The sequence below is a fragment of the Giraffa tippelskirchi genome, chromosome 9, assembly GCF_054371585.1.
Source record: "Giraffa tippelskirchi isolate mGirTip1 chromosome 9, T2T-mGirTip1v1.2.pri, whole genome shotgun sequence".
Classification (NCBI taxonomy): domain Eukaryota; kingdom Metazoa; phylum Chordata; class Mammalia; order Artiodactyla; family Giraffidae; genus Giraffa; species Giraffa tippelskirchi.
This window is the reverse complement of record NC_137283.1, coordinates 101,510,168-101,533,203: the sequence shown is the minus strand read 5'-3', so window position 1 is coordinate 101,533,203 and position 23,036 is coordinate 101,510,168. Positions and strand designations below refer to the sequence as shown.

At 39.0% G+C, this 23,036-nt stretch overlaps 1 protein-coding gene across 1 annotated transcript; it reads left to right on the top strand.

Moving 5' to 3' along the window:
- The first annotated feature begins 174 nt into the window (after window positions 1–174).
- RWDD1 (RWD domain containing 1) lies at window positions 175–17,297 on the top strand. Its single transcript, XM_081530935.1, has 7 exons — window positions 175–456; window positions 8,723–8,788; window positions 10,960–11,090; window positions 13,370–13,513; window positions 14,204–14,336; window positions 14,836–14,898; window positions 17,008–17,297. Exons 1-7 carry the CDS (start codon window positions 384–386, stop codon window positions 17,127–17,129), a joined length of 732 nt encoding a protein of 243 aa, XP_081387061.1. The 5' UTR covers window positions 175–383; the 3' UTR covers window positions 17,130–17,297.
- Window positions 17,298–23,036: the final 5,739 nt, after the last annotated feature.

Sequence of the window (23,036 nt, the reverse complement as noted above, 5' to 3'; positions counted from 1 at the left end):
AAGACCAGACTAGTAGAGCGAGGATGCGGAGCTAAGGGCCTTCTCAGGTTCTGGCTCTGCAAAGCCCAGGAACCAAACTTTAGGTGTCTGTGGCAAATGCCAGACCAGCTGTCTCCCCCATCCCAGCAAGTCCCGAGCGGGCGTGGGACAGGCAGCCCAACGGCCAGGCCCGACGAGTCGAACGCGGAACTAGGGAGCAGACGGAGGCCGGCGCCGGGCTGTTGCTCAGCAGGCCCAGCCTGGCTGTGGGCCCCAGGCCTCTGCGCCTGGGACTGCGCCTGCGCTCGCCGGGCCGCTGCCTGCTCTCCCAGCACGGCCGCGGTCCAGGCTGCAGCACGCCGCCTGGGTGTCTGGGCGATCCATGGGCTGCAGCGAGGGCCGCGATGACAGATTACGGCGAGGAGCAGCGCAACGAGCTGGAGGCTCTGGAGTCCATCTACCCTGACTCCTTCACAGGTGACTTCCGCGGCCGCAGGCCCGCAGCTACCCGGGGTGGAGTGGGACGGGCCGCTGCCTCCCCGGCCCTCGACATCCCGGGCCAGGATGGAGAAGGGAACAGCCAGGCCGCGTGGCCACCTCGCTCGCCACTCTCTCCTCTAGCTCTTCTCTTGAAGTGATCAGGCATTTACTAGTAACTCTACGGCTGTTCTCTCTTCTCCGCTAATTCCTGGAAATCTGAAAGTCCGGGCGAGGCTAGCAAGGTCCCTGGAGTGTCAGGCCTGGAATTCAGTCGGGTGCACTTTGGTTTCTGTGTCGCTGCAGTCCATGGGGGTCGCGAAGAGTCGGACACGACTGAGCGACTGAACTGACTTGAACTAACAGCAGCGCGAGAGTTAGTGAAATACACGAATGAAGGTATTCCAAGTGGGAGTAGTCTTTCCAGAGCCGCAGAAGTGTCAGTTTTCACATTTTCACCATTATTCAGGCTTTTTCTTTTTTTTTCATATTTAGTGTTTTAAAGTTTGTGGGATACAGAATTCTCAAAGTTGCCCAGGATCAGTTTTGAGAGTAGTCTTGTCCCTGAAGTTTGTCGTTTTTCTTTTCTTTTTTTTTTTTTATGTTCTGACATTCTGCAGATTGCCCAATGAATGAGTTGGCTCAAATTTCAGGTCCACTGTAAGATCACAGGTAGTTAGACTTGTAGTAGGAGATTAGACGTCATCTAGACTGAGCGACTTCACTTTCACTTTTCCTTTCATGCATTGGAGAAGGAAATGGAAACCCACTCCAGTGTTCTTGCCTGGAGAATCCCAGGGACGGGGGAGCCTGGTGGGCTGCCGTCTATGGGGTCGCACAGAGTCGGACATAACTGACGCGACTTAGCAGCAGCAGCAGCAGCCTGGCTTTCTCTTGCTAGAAGCAAGGTAGTGGAGGCTCAGGAAAGGCAAGCGGTTGGCTCTGGGTTGGCCAGCAAGTTAGTATTAGGACTGGTAATAAGAGTTAGGTCTGAGACTGGGGTTCGGCTCCAGCTGGTATGATGGGGAGCAGAAGATTACTTGGTAAGTTGGGCTAATGTAAAATGGTAATGAGAAGTTCATTAGGTATATTTTCAAGGAAGAGAATTCTGTAGTAAACTATCCTTCTGATGATTCTGAAAATGCTGCAAGATAAGCATGTCAATATGGCTTCTCTCACTTTACACTCAGGTTTTGAGAGGTGATCTAATAAAGCCAATATGAGCGAGTATAGCCTAGGTTTGTGGGACTTACCTTCCTTACCCCGTCCTTTGAGTGTCGTCCATCACTGATTGTCAGAATTCAGAGTGTAAGGTAATGTTACTTTAACTCATAAACTCCAACCCCTCTCCCTTGTCATTGTTTAGCTTAGTTTTCTTATCTCTACCCTTTGATCACTGCTTGCAATGGTAGCAAATTTTATTTTGCTTTGCCAACAGGCTTATGTCTCTCAGCTATCCCTGTATAGTTCCAGTCCTGTTCATGTTCTCTCTCACCAGCAGTACAGCTGTGCTGTGAGGATATTAAGGGGATGAGTGAAGAGGGGTTTGAGAGTGTCATTAACTGGGTGAGTGTGTATGGAGTCTGGCTCCCTTCTCTATCCTTGCTTATGTATCAATGTCTAAATAAAACAGAATATAGAGTCAGTTGTTGGATATACTCTTAATCGTGACGTTTGGTCATTTCTGATACATTGGAAATGGGACAGGCATGAGCACAGCATAGGCAGACTTAAGAAAGCACAAGATGTGCTCTTCTTCTCATTGCTTTGGACGTAAAGTATACTCATTAAATATTGTGGTTTTAAACATTTGTAAAAGTGGTACATTTTAACCCTAAAATAAGTGGATGATTCTTTCAAATTGTACTAGGCTCTGATATAGTGGGTATGTGAAATTCTTGTCAGATGCGAAAGTGCTTGAGAATTCTGAGCCAAATTAATAAAAGAAAATTTGTGGATCTTGGACGCCTCAAGTATTCTTCAGTGTCAGCTGAACCCTTCTGTCTAATTCCTATCAGCACTCCTACAGTTGCATTAAATAAAATGAGCTGTCCTGATTTATAGTTCTTTAGGAATTTTGGTCCACTTCTGTATGAAATCTCAAGGCAAAGGCAAGCAGACTTCGGAGTCATTTATTTCTGTGTTTGGTCTTTTGGAATCTTTTGAGGATTTGCAAGGTGTACTATTTTTTACAGCTTTCTTATGTGTTGATGATTTCATACTTTAGTATTTTCATACCCGGTTTAAGAAAGAGAGCTTGTTTGTGTTAGTTTGCCAAGGAACACTAATTGGTAGTTTTCAAATCTCATTTTGAATTTCATTGAATATTAGATATGGTAAATGCTCAATGCTGTTGATAAAGTAAGTGTGTGTGTGTGTGTGTGTGTGTGTGTGTGTATATACACATATATAATTTTTTAAATAAATGATAGAGTGCTGACAGAGAAGCCTTTGTTAAGTACATCATGGCCCCCTTGTGGAGGCTGAAGAGGCACAGTTCATCCAGCCATAGTCCTAGGCACACAGACCTAACCTGACTTGAGAACTGATTGCCTGGCTATTTGCAGAGAACTTGTGGCCCAATGTTGCATTTGTTGTGAATTATAACATATCATAATACAGTTTCTTCTTTGTGTCAATTCTGTAACTTGATTGCACACTAATCCAATCCTCCTAACAGCTAGTTTTCTAAAATACACATGGACTCTCCTGATACCACATTCTCCTTCAGTAGTGCTTCACTTGACAAGATCCTGCTAAGATAGCTGAATCTGGTTATTTCCATTTATGTATCAAAGTCTCTGGCTATATATGGGGAGTTTTGTTGGATCAAATTGGTTAGCTTCAGGCTAGCCAAAAGTCAGGTTCCCTTAATTCTGTTTGATCTTACAAAGAGGGGTACGTAATCCTGTATTTGCTTGTGTTAGTACCTCTGAGTTTACAGCCATGAGCTTAACAGTTATAATTGCATTTAGACACGGGGCAGAAGTCATCTTGTGAAAGCAGTTTTTCTAGGACAGTTGCTCTCTAAGACCCATAGGGACTTCCTTTAATATGGGCTGGTCTGGTTCTTTGTGTGAAAACCTGTCATTTGCGCGTCCCTTTTGTGTACCTTTCAGCTACTACCTCCATTTTCTCTGCTCTTGACCAAATTCTTAGTTTTGTCTAGTTTACCATCATTTGCCCCTGTATCACGTAACACTTCTCCTGCCCCTCCACTGGTTCCTTGCACAGTGCCCAACAACTTTATTCTGTTTTTCAAAAGGATTTTGATCCACTTACAGTGGTGGATATCTGGTCTCTTTGTTGTTGTTTTTCAGTCGCTAAGTCATGTCTGACTCTTTGTGATTCCATGGACTGCAGCACACCAGGCCTCCTTGTCCCTTGCTATCTCCCGGAGTTTGCCCAAGTTCAAGTCCATTGCATTGGTGATGCCATTCAACCATCTCATCCTCTGTCGCCCTCTTCTCCTGCCCTCAATCTTTCCCAGCATCAGGGTCTTTTTCCAGTTGGTCAGCTCTTCACATCAGGTGGCCCCAGTATTGGAACTTCAGCTTCAACATCAGTCCTTCCAATGAATATTTGGGGTTGATCTCCTTTAGGATTGACTGGTCTCTTTAGTGAAAGCTGATCTTTCCTCAGCTTGCCTCAGCTCACAGTATGGTGGTAATGCATTGGAATAGGATTATCACTTCATGAGAACTCAGAAATGATTCATCTTTGCAAGTCCAATTAAGTAAGTTTCCCTATTTTAGTAATCTCCAAGCTTTGGAATATTATCCCTTTTCATTTTCTGTTTGTTTTTTTTAAATTAGATTTATCTATGACAGAAAACCCCAAATAGCTGGTTTTAAAAAGGTAAAAGTTTATTGCTTTTGCACATAAATGAGACTTGTGTAGCTCTAGTTCAAGATTTCTTCAGGAACCCAGTCTTCTTCCTAGTTCTGTGTCATCCCTAAGATGTGGTCTCACCCTCATGGTGAGGATGGCAGCATTCCTTTTCCAGGCAGTAGGATAGATAAAGGAATGAAGGTGGGGAGGAGAAAAGAAGTAAAAGACAACAGTTCCTTAAGGAAATTTCCTCAAAACTATCAAAGGACTTACTTCCTTCTATCCCATTGACTGTAACTCAGTCATTTTGTGAGACCTAACTGGAGGGAGGCTGGGAATGACAGTTTTTATTCTGGATGGGCAGTACACTCAGTTGAAAATGATGTAACTGCAAGAAGGGGAGAGTGGCTATTGCAGAAATTAGCATTGTTCTCCAAAATCTTTGTTCATTCCTGATTGACCATTTTTTCTCTGTAATGGCAGTTTGGTGCAGTGGTTATCAGCTCTCTGTCCTTGGACACATCATATAACCTCTCTAAGCCTTAGCTTCCTTATTGATTCAATAAGGAATAATGTAAGTGTGAAAGAGTTAGTTGCTCAGTCGTGTCCGACTCTTTGCAACCCCCATGGACTGTATCCCACCAGGCTCCTCTGTCTATGGAATTCTCCAGGCAAAAATACTGGAGTGGGTAGCTCTTCTCTTCTTCAAGGGACCTTCCATCAGGGGGCTTCCCAGATGGCACAGTGGTGAAGAATCCACCTGCCAGTGTAGGAGATGGAGGAGACTCGGGTTTGCTCCCTGGATCGGAAAGATCCCTTGGAGGAGGAAATGGAAACCCACTCCGGTATTCTCGCATGGAGAATCCCGTAGACAGAGGAGCCTGGTGGGCTGCAGTCCACGGGGTTGAAAAGCATTGGACACAACTGAGTGTGAGCACTAATGCAAGTGTGGATACTTTATAACTGTTAAACAAATATGATACTGTTCCCTGGAAATTTGCCATCTTAGTTGCTGCTGCTTCTGATACTGTGGCTTCATAACTCCTGTCTTTATCAACAGACAGTTTTGATTTCTATTTCCTCCAACTGCATGGGGCGATAGTCACAGCTTGGAAATGCCATCTTTAAAATTCTCACCTCTGAAATTTCTCTTTCCATCCATAAACTTTGTAGCCCTGCCGTTCTTTCATTTCCAGGCTTTTATTGCACATGGCTCTCACCACGAATTCTCATGGATAGGTAGTTTATCAGCTTTTATCTTGTTCATCATGGTCAGGCAGTTCAGTGATGTTCTTGCTAGCATTCACCTGTCCTCATTTACCAAATGGTTTCCTCACTTACCAAACATTCACTGTATGTACTGTTAGGAGCTCAGTCTCTTGGGCAAAGACATCAGATAAGTAATTTATAACACAGTGGGATGATTCTTTCATGGAGGTATATATAGAATGCAGCGGGAACTGAGGGAGAGGGGACTGAGTTGTTCTGGAGAGCTGAGGGGAGATGTGGAGTTACATAAACGAGACTGGGGGAGGAGGCACATGTGCAGGCTTGCGGCTCTGGGAGAGCCATGTGTGCAGAGGACAGGTAGTTGGGTATCGCTAGAATGTAGAGTGAGAGACACAGAAAATGAGACCTGACACGTATGCAGGGGCCAGATCACTAAGGGCCGTGTTAGGGCTTTAGGTATGACCTTACAGGCCGGTGGCTCCTTCTCCACTACCCTCACTCATAGCGCCTCAGACACACACGGCGCACTGGGGGTACTGCCCTGTCAGACCTGCATCTCTCAGTACATAGGCTTCTCTTGAGGGTTGACCTGTCATGACTGCTTTTCTTTCAGTCTCTGGAACTATTTCCTCCTCTTGCTTTTGTTCCCCAAGTTTAGAACTCCTTACACAGCTGATCCTAGCCCTTATTTCTCTCTCTGCATTCTCTCTGGTGATTTCATTTAGTCAAATGGCTTTCCCTGTTACCTCTGTGGATGGTCCCAAATTAAATTCCAGCCCAACTTTCTTCAGCGTCATTTGCCCATTTCTGATAGCACACTTGATATTTCCAGCCTAAAGTACCCTATGTCCTTCAAATATGTCTGGTCTTTCATTTCTAATCCTTGTTCTCATCAGGGGTCCTGCCTGCAAATGCAGGTTGTCACCCATCACCATCTTCGGTCTCTTCCTGTCCCCTGTTTCCGTGCTACCAGCCTAGTTCAGAACCTCATTAACTTTGCTGAGACAATTTCAGTGGCTGTCTCATTTCATCCTGCCTCTAGTCTTGTTTTTCTCCTTCTGTTTTATGCACTGTTGCTAGATTTATCTTCCGTGTTTAGAAATAGAATTCTGACCTTATTACTACTGCTAAAAAAAAGCTCTCACTATCCACACTAAACTTTCAGCTGTTTATTTTCAACCTGTTTTATTCACCCCATACATCCACCCATGGAATAATTTCTAATTCCTGATATGTTCCTTAAGCTCTTTTACCATTATACCCTTGCTGCCACGTTACTCTCACCTGCATTCCTTTTTTCCATCTCTGCTTACCGAGTATGCCTTAATCCACCACCTAGCTCTAATGACTTCCCTGGAATTTCTCAGCTGGAATTTTTTTTTCTTTTTGGATGAAATTCTATAAGTTTATTTAGTCCTGCCAGTTACTAGTTGTATAGCTTTGGGCGCATTATTTAAAAGCTTTTTTATCTCTGTTTCCACATCTATAAAATTTGAATGATACTGTATTTAATTGATTCTAAGACATCTTAACATTTAAACATCTTTGAAGTCTGAGTTTGTCTTACAGTTGACTACATATCGTAGTTTAGTTGGCAGTTCCTTTTTTCTTTCTTAGTGGTACATAAAGTAGGGTGCATCATTTCCTTGATGGCATCTTAAATTTGGTAAAATACGATGATAGTATAAAATCACCATTTTGGTGTGAGAAATAAAGGATCTTTGTGTAAATGCATAGAAGAGCACAAGTGCAAAGTGATGCTCAATAAATGTTAGCTGTTATTGGGTACAGGTTCCTCTAAATTACAGCCTCATTGAACCCTTATTTCTGTAGTTGCAGTGTTTATATTTCATGACATGTAAATGTTAAAGTTGGTTATGAAAAAAAAAGGGAATGAAATATATCTAATATATTTTACACACATTTGTTAGGAAAAAAAGGTAGGGCCAGTAGTATTATAAAAGCTTTACTACTATAATTGCCTTTCAGGGACTTTTTCAACATCGGCTGGACAGCCTGAGACCTATTAAAATGTGCGTCCAGTGAGTCTTTTTTCCTTTCTGACAAACCTTGTCTACTAGTCATAGGTGTTCATCATTGCCTCAGGTACTTCCAAACTTCAATTAGAATGGGGGCATATGTCTTGAAAATTTTATCGATAATGAATATTTATGAAGACTTCAAGTTACTGAGTAGGAAAAGCTGAGTCCCTTTCATGGTGATGTCTTCAGGGAGCCCCTTGTCAGAAAGAGGCCGCTGAGCTGTTACCAACCTTGACAGGGGTTGGTGCTTCCCCGGCCTGAAGTGAAGTGCAGACTTTTGTGGGCTCAGCAGGAGTCAAGGGTGGCTTGAATTTTCCTTCTGTGGTTTTCTGATGGTTCCGAATATGAGTTTTATTTGTTATTGTCTTTCTCCTTTTATTGTTTAGATCTTTCATTGAGCCAAAATTTATTGGGTTTCTAGATACTGCCTGGTGGCACTGATCCAACAGTTCTCAGAGTTCTTACAGTATTCTTGTGGGGGAATAGATCATAAACAGATAAATAGTATCAGATAGACATCAGGCAGTAAAATAGCATATAAAGCGTTCTTATTTATGTAAATGCTGATTGACATGTCTTGCTTAACAAATTAGAAGTAATTAGATATTTGAATTCTTGGATAATTTTGTAATTCCATGAAAGATGGTAGGTTTCAATAATTTGTGAAAGAGCAAAGTTTTTAGAGACAATGTGGGAGAAAGAGATAACTAGAAGATACAAACTCTTACAAATTGATATTTACTGATTGTCATAGAGATTCTGAATTGTTTTTCAAAATATATAAGTATAAAAATTAGTGATAATACTGAGTATTTATGAGTGGGTAGGTTCTGGTGAGAAGCATCATTTCATTTGGAAATTTCTTAAAATGTGACTTTCCATGTGTGGGTGGAAATTTTGAATTAAAACATAAATTATTTAATTGATAAAACTCCAAGAGGGTATCTGTTATAGGTATTTTTTCCCAGACTAAAGAAAACCCTAGATTTAAATAGAAATTGATGGACGTCTTTCATCTGAACTGTTACTTTTAAGTCTGTATTTGTGGAAATGGAAATACAGGCTAGGGATCAGTTTCCAGAACTGGGAATTGATATTTTGCTAATAAGGAGAAGCATGTGCCTTATGTTAGTAACTTAACCTCTGTGTATATTTTCTTGCAGTATTATCAGAAAATCCACCCAGCTTCACCATTACTGTGACATCTGAGGCTGGAGAAAATGATGAAAGTAAGTCTAGTCAAAATGCTTTTGAATTTTCTACACTTCTCTCAGGAATTTCATTCATTCTGCAGCCATTTAGCAGGGCATTGCAAGTGTGGAGGTGCTAAGGTGCTGTTAAGAATTTAGTGTGATCGTTAACATGTTTCTAACCAGTATTTACTATGTAATAATGACTTCTGGAGAAACAGGAAGTCAAGGAGATTTTCTGGCAGAAAAAGCTTAATTTTTAAAAGTGAAACAGAAATGTTAACAATATAGCAGATAGAGAAAGGGGAGGAAATTCTTGTCAATAAGACTTTGCACACATATAATGTAGTGGTTGTGTGGTTTTCCATGGCATGCTATCAACTTTTTCCTCTTTGGATATTTAGATTGTTTACTAGACATTTGCTGTTATAAACTGGGCTGGATAAATACCTACCTGCATTTTCCCTCTGTCTTTTTAAATTGGATAGTGTACTGTTATTTAAATATGTGTATACATACAGCCAGATAAAAACCAATATTATATAACTGTCGAACTAAGACAAATATACAAATTGAAATAAGGGAGCTATAAAACTAATAAGATTAAATTAATTTGGCACATGTTGGGGGAGGCATATCTTGAGTTTATTTCTGCTTTGGTCCAGTTCAATTAATATCATAATTTGATAAAAATGTTATATAAGTTGGCATTAACCCCAATAATTTTTTTTTTTGCTGTTAAGCTAGTCAACTAAAATTCTGTCATAAGTAGTCAGTATACCAATTTTAGTGGTATCACTTGATAATTCTAAATCTGTCTTGTAGAATCGAAAATGAGGTTAATACTAATATTACTGAAATCTGAAATAAAGAGATATTGGATACAGTTATTAACATATTTATATAGATGGATTTTATTTATGTGTATAAAGTCTCAATTACATATGAGGATCCTTTGATATTTTGTTTAAAATATGACTATATGCATAGAGAGATACTTTAAAGTATCCTTTTAATCGTAGTTTTAAGATACTTTAAAGATACCAAAATGGTAACAGTGATCTCTTCCTGAGGATGGGATCATTATTGATTTTGTTTTTCCCTTAATATATTGCTAAATTTTATGTTACATCATATAGTGGAATCAGTAAATTAAAAAAAAAGAAAACTTGTGCTAGCAATAAAATTTAGAAACATGTTAATTAAAAAAAGAAAGAAAAATGCCAAAAGACACTATATATTTCTTACCTGACACTCAATCTTACATCCATTGATTCATAAAATTCTTTGTTGACATCATACACAAAAATACCAAGCCAGCAGATTTTGAGGTAGTTTTTTTTTTTTTTTTCCCATTCCCATGGAGAGAAATCTAGATCTTAGATTAAATCATCAAAAGCAGGAGGTTTTAATAATTAAAATATGAGTTACAGGAAAGGCAAAATGGAGACAAAGGGTCATGTTGATAAATAGGTTTTAACAAAAAATAATTAGCACTACTGCTCAGTTTTAGATTGCCTGGCAAAATTGAGAATTCATCAGACTAGGTAGCAGAGAGACACTTCACACTTATGTGCCTTTAAGAATGTTACACCTGTACTGATGTCATGTCTGTGAACTGGCACAGGCCAAAGACTGGGGGAGAATGTGTCAGTGAGTCAGGTTAAAAGTTTCTCAGACAACCTCTCAAACTGTCCAGTTTACAACCGTGTCCTCTAGCAACCCCTTAGCAATGCTCTGCTGGCGTTGTGCAGATAGAAGTATGGACTCCGGAGCTAAAGTCAGATCTTCTGCACTGGATGCTGGCTCTGGGAGAAGCCTGGAAATGAGCCTAAGTTGGTACTTTTTCTGTGTGTCATATTCAGTGCCTTTTGTTCATCTTAAGGAGGGTTTTAAAAGGAGTGTCTTCTTCATCCTCTTTCTCTGATATGCAGTAAGATAAAATACTCATAAGTAGCAAATGTATTTCATGTGTAAGATGTGATCTTTGGTATTCCTGTGATTTGTTTTTGCCTATATTTGTGGTACATGTTGTGTATGCTAATGATTATCTGGTCTCACAGTAACCTTGTTTTCCTTTTGTAAGAGAATCTTTTGTGCTACTTTTCATTGACACATTGTAAATTAATTACTAATCCAACAAAGATTCTGACCTCTCTCTACTTTACATTTTAAGGTGTTTGTATTAATCTCTTCTCTTATGTCTTTAGCTGTCCAGGCAACCCTCAAGTTTACATACAGTGAAAAATACCCAGATGAAGCCCCCCTTTATGAAATATTCGCCCAGTTAAATCTAGAAGATAATGATGTAGCAGACATTTTAAAATTATTAGCATTACAGGTAAGGAAATAACACGTTTTGTAATGGCATTATTTTATTGGCCTTAAATGTTATACATTAATGTTGAGTCAGAAAATTAAACATGTATAATGAGTGTATTGAACAAGCAGAATTCATGATGTATGTGTACACACACACACACATTCACAAATAATAATATAATAATACAAATAATATAAAATAATATAATAATAATATTGTTCCCTCCTGTACCTTTAAAATTTGCATAAGTGAAGTTCTCCCTGTACCCTTGTTTGAAACTCAGCCCTGTGACCTTTAGGTGATAAAAAGCCCTGTGACTTTTAGGTGATAAAAAGTTCAATTAGGTATAGTAAATTATAACACAATCATAATTTGGTTTTCAGAATGTCTAGTCCCATGCACACTTAAAAATCCCAACTTAAAAAAAAGTAAGACTCCTAAGGCCTGTGATCTGTTGCAGTCTAGTTACCTGCAATTTGGTGAGAGGAGTGGGGATTGATTTTTTTCTTTCCTATCTCTCCTGCTCCCTAAACTTATGAACAGCAATAATGGTTTATGACCCTTCTAAGAGTGGGTATTTACTTGGAAGAAAAAATGGGTATTGGAAAGGTCTTAACCTGGCTAGATCTCTCATGGGTCAGGCTAGTGACAGTCTAGGCGTGGGGGATATTTAAAGCTCTCTTTTACTTGGGTAGAGTTTTCATGGATTCTTCACAGTAGGGAGTACGGAGGGCAAATAAAATCTTACTCCACCATCTTAAAAGCAGAAGTCCTAGTTTTGTTTGTTTTTCTAAGAAGAACTGACAGAAAACATCTCCACTGTAAATATGACTGGTATATTTCAAGGACTGTGGGTGCTCTCACTGTTGACAGTTTAAAAATATCTGGAACTGTTAGAGAATGAAGAGTGAAAGAAGATATATCAAACATTAATTTATGCTGATTCTAGGTCCTGTTCACTTCATTACCCAGTATGAGGTCATATTATTTCTATCATTTAGTTTAAAGTGCTTCATTTGGAAACACTGTAGAGAGCCTGGAACAATATACTGTATTCACTCAGTCATGAATTAATATAAGTTTCTTGATCTGAGTGATTTTTGTTAATATGCATTTTATATTTTATTTATATTCAAACTCCTTTCTTTCAAAAATGAAGTTTTGATTTCTGATACTTACCTGAGATCAGAGGTATTAAGGGCATATTTGTATCTTTTTTCTTAATTGTATTAGTTTTTAGTTATCAAAATAATTTATATTACAAAAAAACTCAGAAAATATAGAAAACAATGAAGAAGAAAATAAAGATTACTCTTAATCTCACTGGTCAAGTATAACTGCCTATTAACACTTAGTGTGAATTCAGAAAACTTTTTCCTACAGTAGCTAGCAGTATCTAGCATGTTATCATCATTTTAGTTCTTTGGGGATATATTGAGAGCTGTGATGCTAACCTGAATTTTGAAGGCAAAATTATTTTCTGCATAATAACAATGTAGATAGTTTTATGATTTATCTTTATGTATCTTTTTTCCTTTCTTCTTGTAATGGTTTAAAACTAAAATGATTAATATATGCTGGAGAACTGATGTTGTTATCTATTGTAAAAAAAGGTTTTCTGAATTCTACCTACATTTATGATTATAACATAGAATTTATTGAAATACCTGTTTTCAGTTGAATACAGCAAATTATAAGACTTTTAAAATTTACTATGATGTTGTATATGGGCTTCCCTGGTGGCTCAACTGGTAAAGAATTCGCCTGCAATGTGGGAGACCTGGGTTGGGAAGATTCCCTGGAGAAGGAAAAGGCTACCCCCTCCAGTATAATAGCCCGGAGAATTCCAAGGACTGTATAGTCCATGGGGTCGCAAAGAGTCAGACACAACTGAGCGACTTTCACTTCACTTCAGTCTATATATATATACACACATATATATGTATATACACACACACACATCAATTCAGTTCAGTTCAGTTGCTCAGTCATGTCCGACTCTTTGCGACCCCATGGACTGCAGCATGCTAGGCTTCCCTGTTTATCACCATCTCCCAGAGCTTGCTCAGACTCATGTCCATTGAGTTGGTGATGCCATCCAACCATCTTATCCTCTGTCGTAAATGATCCAAGAGTCTGAACTTATGGTGTAACTGAATTAGTCATCATATTATAAATGTCTGAGTGTAGTGATTATGCTAAAACATCTCCCCCCCCCCACCATTGGTTAGTTGTTTTTATTTTTCTGAGAATTATGTTTCTAACTACAACCTTTTTCTTCTTTTTTGGTTACATAGGCAGAAGAAAACCTTGGTATGGTGATGATATTCACCTTAGTGACAGCTGTGCAAGAAAAATTAAATGAAATAGTAGATCAAATAAAAACTAGAAGAGAAGAAGAGAAGAAACAAAAAGAAAAAGAAGCAGAAGAAGCAGAAAAGGTATATTTAAAAGTCATATTTTCTTTCATTATTCTTTAAATCTGTCATTTGGGGTTTTTTTGTTTTGGAAATTTCAGTAGTTTGAGAGGAAATCACAAAAATAAGCACAAGTGAAATTTAATAAAGCTTTACTAAGTAAAATTTTAGAAGGTCCCTCATTTACTTGGTGGACATGGAACGATAATGATCAATCAGTTGGTTAAAGGTTAATAAAGTGCATGCAGGTAAAATCAAGAAATATAAATTATTTCACTTACAGTATAAAGTTTAGAATTATAAAGCTCCTGCCAGAATAATTTAAATATTTACTGAATGTAAAGAAAACCTTAGATTCTAAAATGAAGTAAAAAAGGTAAGCAGGGATGTTAGTGTTATGAATTGGTGTATATTTAAACATATTAATATTGACAGTAGCAACTTTCTTCTTAATTGTGAATAACATTGGGAACACCTCACGTATTATCTTTGGTTTTTTGTAATAATAACGAAAAATAGACTTTTCTAGAGTAAATTGCCAAAACCAGTGAGAGAAGCCAGTGCAGGTAGAAATCATACTAAATATTTCGACTTGAAACCATTTTTCTCTTTGTTTCCTCTAAGTGGCTGTGTTCATTAGTCTAGAAGTTCACTAGGCTTTGTTTTCTAACTGTTGTCTCATTTCTCTGGTGATGTGTTTTTTTCTTTCCTAAGCAATTATTCCATGGTACTCCTGTTACAATTGAGAATTTCTTAAATTGGAAGGCCAAGTTTGATGCAGAACTCTTGGAAATTAAAAAGAAACGAATGAAGGAAGAAGAGCAAGCAGGAAAAAATAAATTAAGTGGTATGACACCACCTCCCACCCAATATCCTGTTCCCTTTAAGCCCTCCTATATTACTTCTTATAGAGGATCATTTGGACAGATTTCCATAAGAAAATAGTATACTTAGGCATATAGGGCAAAAAGAGAGTGCTATCTCCATATGATGATGTTTTTTCACACATAATTATGATTAATTTTTATGGCTTATCTTTCATCTATTGCAATGGATAGATCTTCAGATATAGCTGCCAATACTTTTAGGATCACAAGGCTTAAGAGTGGTGGAATCAAACCCATTTGTTTTTCTAGGACTAGGCTTTCACTTGTTCCATTTTAATGCCAATACATTTCATATGCCTCTTAGCTACTGAGTTCATAAATTTATTGAAATTCACAGAAAAATGGGTTTTCAGATTTTTTATATTTTTTAACTTTTTAAAATTATTATACTTTTTAAAGGGTGTAGGGAAGATAGAGAAAAACTATGCCATTCTAATTAAATATGTTTATTTCTTTTAGGGAGACAACTATTTGAAACAGATCATAATCTTGACACATCTGATATCCAGTTCTTGGAAGATGGTAAGATAATACTAGAATTCCATATGTACATAATGTGCTGTTTTTAATATTAAGCCATGAAAATCATAGTGATAACTTAATGTAAATTTTTCCTCCCAAGGCTCTAAAGAAACACACTTTGAAGAATAAATTCTAATGTTTGATCAGGTTATACATTAAACTATGGCAGTGTATTTTTTTAAAGTTTTATGATAAGGAAAATCAAATATAGCAATGGGTAAACAATATGGTCACCTTTGCCTCTAACACTTGGTAAACCAGGTCACTGTGACTCAGATCACCTGTTTTCCTCAAAGTTCTAGTATCACAAATCTACAGGAGCTGTAATCCATGGTCTGTCACGGAGCTTTATAAAAACTGCAGACCTAGAACTAACCAAAAGATCTTACCTCTCACGCCGCTCTTACCGTCTTGGGAACATCTAGTCCCTTGTGCTTTCCTTCTCTTTTTGATCCTGACCCATATCCTCCTGCTGTCTTCATCTATTCATTTCCATCCATCCACAAATATTTATTGTATCCCTGCTATAAGCTTGTCACTGTCCTGGGCACTGAGGATTCAGCAGAGAACACTTCAGGTAAGTCCCCTGCCCTCACGGAGCTTGAGGCCAGTGAGCGTCTCTTAAATGTAGAGCTCCTTACTCAGTCACCCTCTAGTAGCTCCCCGAGTTCTGTACTCCATCATCCTTCTGTCATGCCCATCGTGCCTGTTGGGATCCTCTAGCATCTGGCCTTTTGACCTTGTTCCTGGACTACCTTCTGGAGAAGGGAAGAAGGTTAAGTATCAAACGGCTTTTTAAAAGTTTTACTGTCTTTACTCATTTTTTACTCTTTTTCCTGTTTGGTGGATCAAGTATCTCTTTATAGCCAGTAACTTATCAAAAGCTCTCTGTTGATTCTGCCTCTGAAATGTCTTTTCGATTCTTTCCTCATGAATTGAAAATTTTGTTATTTTTCAACTGCACTTTAGTAGTATTTTCATTATTTCCCTGCCTCAGTCTCTTCTCCTAGTGCCCTTACCTACCTTGTAGCTACCACTTCTGAGGCAGTATTTCTAAAACCCATGTTTAATCATGCCGTTTCCTCCCTTAAAATCCTCCGGTGGTTCTGTGCTAGAGGAAGGGGTTGACCTGCTTGGTCCTTTGATTTGGCTTCATCTGTGTTCTCTTCGGATGTTTTTCTTCATGAATCTTGTGTTCCAGTTAGAAGGATTCAAGGTCTTAACTTTTTTCTCTGCTTTTGCATAATGTTCTACCTAGAATCGCTTCATCCTGGCTCCTTTTCTTCTGGGTAGATTCAGATTTACCATGAAGATATCTCAGATGTCATCTGCTCTGTGAAGGCTTCACTACTTCCTCTCCCAGGCCTAGTCAACTAGTCAGGCCTAGTTACTTTTTGGCCTGAGCCTACCAAATTGTATTTTATTACTGAACTGTTCTTAGGCTTCATGAAGCAGGGTTTCTTCTCACTGAGTTGAATGCCAGTGGACTAGAGTCTGAGAGGGAAAGAAGTTGAACAACATTTGGTGATTTAAGAGTACTGTAATATCCTACTTCTGTGTACTACAGACAGACTGAAGAATAAAGTTATTTCACGCAAAGCCTGGGTATTGCTTCCAGTAGGGCTTAGACATTTGAAATCTTGGAAAGGCATGGCACTGGTTACAGGGGAGCTGGATGAGAGTGAAGAGCAAAGTAAATTTGTCAGCTAATTATATGTGTAGTTGAGCTTAATGATGTATGTACATATCTCCAGTACGGGAAGAGATGAACTCTTGCTTGGTACAGGTCTCCTGGTCAGTGATAATCAACTTTGTATCATCATTGTCTCCAACTTACAATATGCCAGATCATAAATAATTCATTCTAGGAAGGCCTTTTTGGTAGTTGGATATTTTAGACTATGAACTGGAAGCCTGAAGTTGCTCTTCAGATGTGTGAGTCTCTGTTGACCAGTGCAGATCACCGCTGGTGTGATTTGCAGTAGTAGTTCAGGATTTTGTCATGTGCACTACAGATGCATGTTGAAGAAGTTTGTTTGGTCCTGCCTGTGGGTTGTATCTTTTATTTCTGAGTACAGGACTGAAGGGGAAATCTTCTGTCTTTTGCAGCTGGAAACAACGTGGAGGTAGATGAGTCTTTGTTCCAGGAAATGGATGACTTGGAGCTGGAGGATGATGAAGATGATCCAGACTACAATCCTGCTGACCGGGAGAGTGACTTGACTGACTAGTGGACTATTCCCGTCTGCAGAGAGGCTTGACTGCCACAGCATCTGTGGCTATGCTGAGAGGGTGTTGACTTTCCTTTCTTTTTTCTAAGAAAAAAATAATTTTCAGGAGAATATTCTTCTGATGGCTTTCATCATTGAACTTAATAAACTGATCTTAAAAATTTCAAATATTAAAATGTTTACTTCTTATTGGTGGGAAGAAGGTCACATGTTTATAAAGTCATTTAATGTTGGAGAGAGATCCTGCCTAAAACACCCAGATTGGAAGATATGCCATTGCTGAACACAAGTGTGGGTTTATGTACAAGGAATTAGAGTAGGAATTTCTGTGTGCAGACAGCGGTGACTTTCAAATTCTAAGGGTTTTCATTCATATAAAATATTAGAAGACTGAGTGAGCAGGGCATTGAAGTTGAATTCTAGCCTTCAGACATGATAAATTTAAGTCTTAAAACCAGAAGCCCATATAACAGTCAGTAGTAAAATAGTCTTTAGTCCTATAATAGTACCTGAATCAGAATCATCTTTGGAATGATGGAAAAGTGCACTCCTAGACCATTCTCAGTGGAGCTTAATAAACACTGATCCTCAATCTGAGCCTCATGAGTGAGATCTCATGCCAGAGAGACAGTGATTGTGACGCACACTCCTGATGAAGAACTGCTGTCCTACGGTTGTCAGGTCCAAAAATTGTGACGTTCCCAACTTTTCTAACCGACCAGTCTAAAGTGGTCTGAATTGATGGGATTGTTCACTGCACACATCCACATTAATGTACATGAGACCTTTGTGATAATTTGGAATGATTGACTTAGGGGCTCTAGGTAGGAGAGCCAGGCTTCATGCAAGTAATCCAGTCTCTGCAATTTTGGAGGATTGAATCTTAACCCCAATAGGAAAGCACTTGTGCTATTCCAAATAGCTGTCTGTTCAAAAGTACAAGAACTGTATACCCACAGAGCAGCAGTATCCATGTTTATTTTTAAAGTCAGGCTTTATGATTAAAGTTAAGACAAAATCATCATTGAGGAATTTAATACTTATCACCCACCTTGATCTTGACCAATAAAAAGAAATAGCAGTAACATTCAGTATCTCTATGCAAAGAGAAGTCCAAAAGTTTGTTATGTGAGATTTTGCTTTTCCTAAGGTGAAGTCCTATCTGTAGCTAATCAATTGCTTAAGAACCTGAAAGAGTGGTTTGATTAAGGTTAAGCAGTGGTGAGCCGTGTAGCATGACGTCAATAAAGACTTGACCTTGAAGTGTAAAGAATGATTACACTTGCCGCTCATTAAATTCTATGTTTTATACATTTTTTTACAGGTATTGAATATCCACCTTTGTCATTTCAAATGTAGGCAGAACCTAATGAAATGGAAATGAAGACAACCTGGTTAGTTCTAATGATACTCCAAAATATATTCATCTGAATAAAAATTTACTGTTGACTTTGTATTCTGGGAATTAAGCAAAGACTGCTTCTCAAACTGAAGCACACATAATTCCAAGATGTGTAACAGCGTGTGTGCGTGCTAAGTTGCTTCAGTTGTGTCCAACTCTGTGAGACCCTAGGGACTGCAGTCCACCAGAATCCTCTGTCCATAGGATTCTCCAGGCAAGAATACTGGAGTGGGTTGCCATGCCCTCCTCCAGGGGATCTTCCCAACCCAGGGATTGAACTCTTAGGTCTCTTAGTTCTCCTGCCTTGGCAGGCGGGTTCTTTACCACTAGCGCTACCTGGGAAGCCCCACCCAGCAACAGCATGACGGGGTGGTATTTGAAGCAATAATTGGCCCATCTTGAATTACCAGTTTTGCTCTTGAATCAGGGAAAATTGTTCCAGTTTCTGGTGTTAAATGGTGTACAGTATTACTAGGTGAAATACCTACACAAGTATTTGTGTTCATTGCTGTATCCCTGAAACAATGGCACTGAGTAGGCACCTAATTATTGAGTGAATGACTTATGGAATAGAATGCAAGATGGTTATTCATTTTAAAGATAAAATATGAGATTTCAAAGAAATGTTCCGTTTGCTGTCTGCAGCTTTGAATAATGCTTCTAGTTTTCATGTCACATTCTTTGATGCCTTAGGAAAAGCAGTGGGTAAATATTAATTTAACACATCTAAAAGATTACATGAACATTTCCTAGTTGAGGTAAATCTAAGAGAGATGTCAATAACATCTCTTATGAGTGAAAAGGATGAGGTCATTGATTGTAGTGGGACAAATTCCTAAGATACATGTGCCAAGAAGTAAAGCGATGCATTCTTGGATTCCAGAAGAAAGGAAATTGTATGTTTTCAATACTTATGTGCCAGCCAGTTAAGTGTTATGAAGCTGCAAACAGTAGGTAAACTAGTACAAGTAGCTCCCAGTGTTTGCCTTTCAGAGAACACACATGACAGGCGGCAAAGTTAGGGATTGTATGATTATCAATGAGTCACACAGTTCAAGAACTAGGGAGTAATTTTAGACCATTGATTTCTAAAGAGACAGGGAAAGTTTTCCACAAATGACACATGAAGTGTGAATTCCTATAAACCGTTAAGTGTGAATGACACTAGCTTGCTTGCTGCTTTAGGACCTGTGTCAGGGTAACAGAGATGACAGAATGTCGCCAAAAGGTCTCTTTCTCATGTCACCTTTGTTGGGCAAACTCATCAAAGGACTTGGAAAGAAAGGGGGTGGGTTGGATGCCAAATGTACTAAATCTCTTCCATTAATTAAGATGGGAAAATGCTGGAGAAGGTTCAAGAATATTATAAAGGGTTATCAAAAATTTGACAGCGCTGTGCAGAGCCATAATGGCACCTGAGGTAAAAGGAAAAATTCATCCACTACCCATTTAACATCATTGAATTTTACAGCATGTATTATAAATCACAACTCAATTTAAACAAAAAAATATTATGGAAAAAAAAAACCCCACCCCGAGGATATTGGGGATGATAGGGCTGAAAACTTTTTTTCTAGGACATAAATTCCCCCTAGCTCTTATATAAAGGATGAAGAAGGGATAATAGAACCTACTGACAAGAAGAGACCTGGAGTAGGACGATAAGGAGGCTCCTGAGGAGAAGGAACTCAGGACCTCAGGCAAAGCAGGTCCACAGTCACCATCAGTAGCTGCCAGTTTCACACAACACACAACTGCTGGAGGCCCTGGTGGAAGAAGAGACGTCTCCCTAGGGTCTGCAGAGCTTGAGAAGACAGAACACAGGCCAGACTAGCTGAGCCTACCCGACCCTCCCCGCACCACCCCACTCCCCCACCAAAATGCAGACACTCAGCTTCTGTGTCATATTCCCTTTTGAGAAGGAGAAATAGGTTGCAAGATATGTTAGGAGGGGAGAAACAGCCCTGATAGAGAATTTTTATTGTCTTAATTAAATTTACCTCAAGTCCATGTTCAACACTGGAGGAGATATAATCTTAATCTATAGTTATATTACTTATTTATTTTGTTGGCAGGAAGGAGGATTTGAGAATAAGATGAATTGGTACGGAAAACAGAAAATATTAATATATATTTTTTCACAAAGTACTTAGGCATGGAGTGTAATTCAATTTTGTTAGAGGAGAATTAAATTGAGGTAATATAATTAAAGCCTTGTGTTGTATTTGGCTCACTGCTAGGAGGCAGTTTCAAGGTAGCTAGTAGCTTAGCTAATAAATAAGCATGGATCACACTCTATTAAAAATCCTCATGGGTATGGAAATCATGCAAGTCTTGCAGTTAGGCTTCAAGAACATTAAGTTCTAGCAATATCAACAAGACAGCAGTGCTTATGTTGTAGCAAGTGAGAGGAGTTCCTTTTTTTAATTCATATTTTTATGATAAAAAATAAACAAGGATAAGCATATGCCAAAGCATGGTTGTGAACAAAGGAGTGAAATTTTTGTGAATTTTACTGTGTGTTACCATACGATACAAATACATTACTACCATTTCATAAGAAATTTTTGTTCATAATAGAGTCCTAATTGTTAAACACAGTGTATTACTGAGATTGCTTGTTCACTCTGTAAATGGTATTAAATTTAAATACCTCTTTCGATTTTGAAAAGGCCTGTATCCTATCTATAAACCAAATTGAGTAAATTGTCTTGAACATTCTGGGTTAACTGGTGCCATCTAGTGGTGAAGGAATCTATTGCTTTTTAACTATCAGTATTTTGGGACCGCAGTGGCTGGCTGCACGGACAAAGCAGGCAAAAATCAAAACTAAACAAACAAAAAACAGGCAATCATCCCCACGCATGACCAATTGTTCAAGTTTTGTGTCCCCTCCACAAAATGTCTGCCCTTTTTTACTCTTTGGTTTCTTCGTCTAGTTGTGGGTTTTTAAATTCACTTGTCCAGAGAATTTATAGATATTTGAAAAATGGGCGAAGGGAATTATGCCACCATCCTGCAACCAGAGCTTGAGTGATAGGGTTTTGAGTTTAGAATTTTATGGTCCTCTGATGAGCTTTAAACTCCTCTAGATTGGATTGATATCACACAAAATTCTGTTTCCCAGATAGGCTTCTCTCTCTCTTGCATGAATAATATTTTTATATAGTAAAAAAGGCACCTGTTGTTCCTTAAATGTGGCCCGTCTTAGGTTCCCTGCCTAAATTTTTCTGCATCCCCGCTTTTCCCAGGAAACGACTGTACTGCATTTAAACCTTAAATCAGCTCCCACTTAGAAAAAAATTTCAAAAAGATTTTTTTTCCAACTCTCAATCATACCCATTGAAATAAAGAACCCCGAGAATGACATCAGCGTCTTCATGGCATAAGATATTCACTTTCTCCTCTCCTTTGATTTGAAACTAATTGGATATATATAACCAAAGTGCCTCTGTGCAGTGCACCAGGACACCTGGAAGACACATTCATTTTCTGCATCTGAAAGGGAATGGATTGGACCTTGAAGGAGACTAGGGGGCTGAGAATATCACAGCTTCTGTGGAGGCAATGGGGCAGTCGTGGCCCCTCTAGCAGAGGAGGTGGAAAGGGAAGTGCTTAGTGAAAATCTGTCTGCCTGCTCAGGTACAGCTGGAGAGACCTGCTGCTCTCCAGGAGCACCTGGATCTGTGAAGCAAACTCTGTGACGCAGGAGGGAAAGGAAAGGGAAGAAAGCAGACAAAGAGAATAAAAGGATCACATTTCCTGCTGTCCACGCCATGATTTCAGCAAGAAGACAACTCAGAGCCCCCTGGGATTCCCTACTGGGCTGCAGACACAGCCAAAGCCCAGGTGCTATGCACATACCTCCCCACTCTGCTACCAGCTTCTTTTGAGGCCACATTTCTTAGGGTCACTCCCAATTTTTTTGCAAGTCAGATCCACTCAGAGAAACCAAAAATTTGTGCTAAGAGCCATCTTCTGGAAAACAAAAGAAAGATTTTTGTCAATCTGTTGAACTGTTGAATCAAGGTAAACAAAACCTTCCCTAAATAAGAAAGGCATTTGTCCTTTCAAATGAGATTTTTATCACATGCTATGAAGTTGCACAGTAATACAGTATCGCAGGAAGAAAATGGCAATTCTTAAGCAAAGGAAATGAAAGACACATAATACTGCAATATAACCCCTAAAGAATTCAAATGGCTGTTACGAAGAAATTCAACAAGGTACAAGATAACTCAGACAAGTCAAAGAACTTAGGAATAAAATTAATTCTATGGAATCTGTTTTTCCAGTTTCGTCACTAGCCTTGACTAATTCTGCAGCCTTCTTCCTCGCGATGATCACTAACATCTCTACTTTTGTGCAGGTATGTGTATTTTATTCCCATTTTACAAAAATCTTGGCTTCTTCGTTGTCAATCCTGTGTCAGCAGGTAAGGAATCCGCTGCTATACAGGAGACCCCGGTTTGATTCCTGGGTCAGGAAATTCCCCTGGAAAAGGT

What these genes read in the sequence shown, in the direction of transcription:
- RWDD1 (XM_081530935.1), top strand. Translation starts at nt 384, where the DNA reads ATGACAGATTACGGCGAGGAGCAGCGCAACGAGCTGGAGGCTCTGGAG. An exon ending in AAGCAGAAGAAGCAGAAAAG is followed by an intron (nt 13,514 to 14,203) that starts GTATATTTAAAA and finishes TTCTTTCCTAAG; the next exon opens with CAATTATTCCATGGTACTCC. An exon ending in AGGAAAAAATAAATTAAGTG is followed by an intron (nt 14,337 to 14,835) that starts GTATGACACCAC and finishes TATTTCTTTTAG; the next exon opens with GGAGACAACTATTTGAAACA.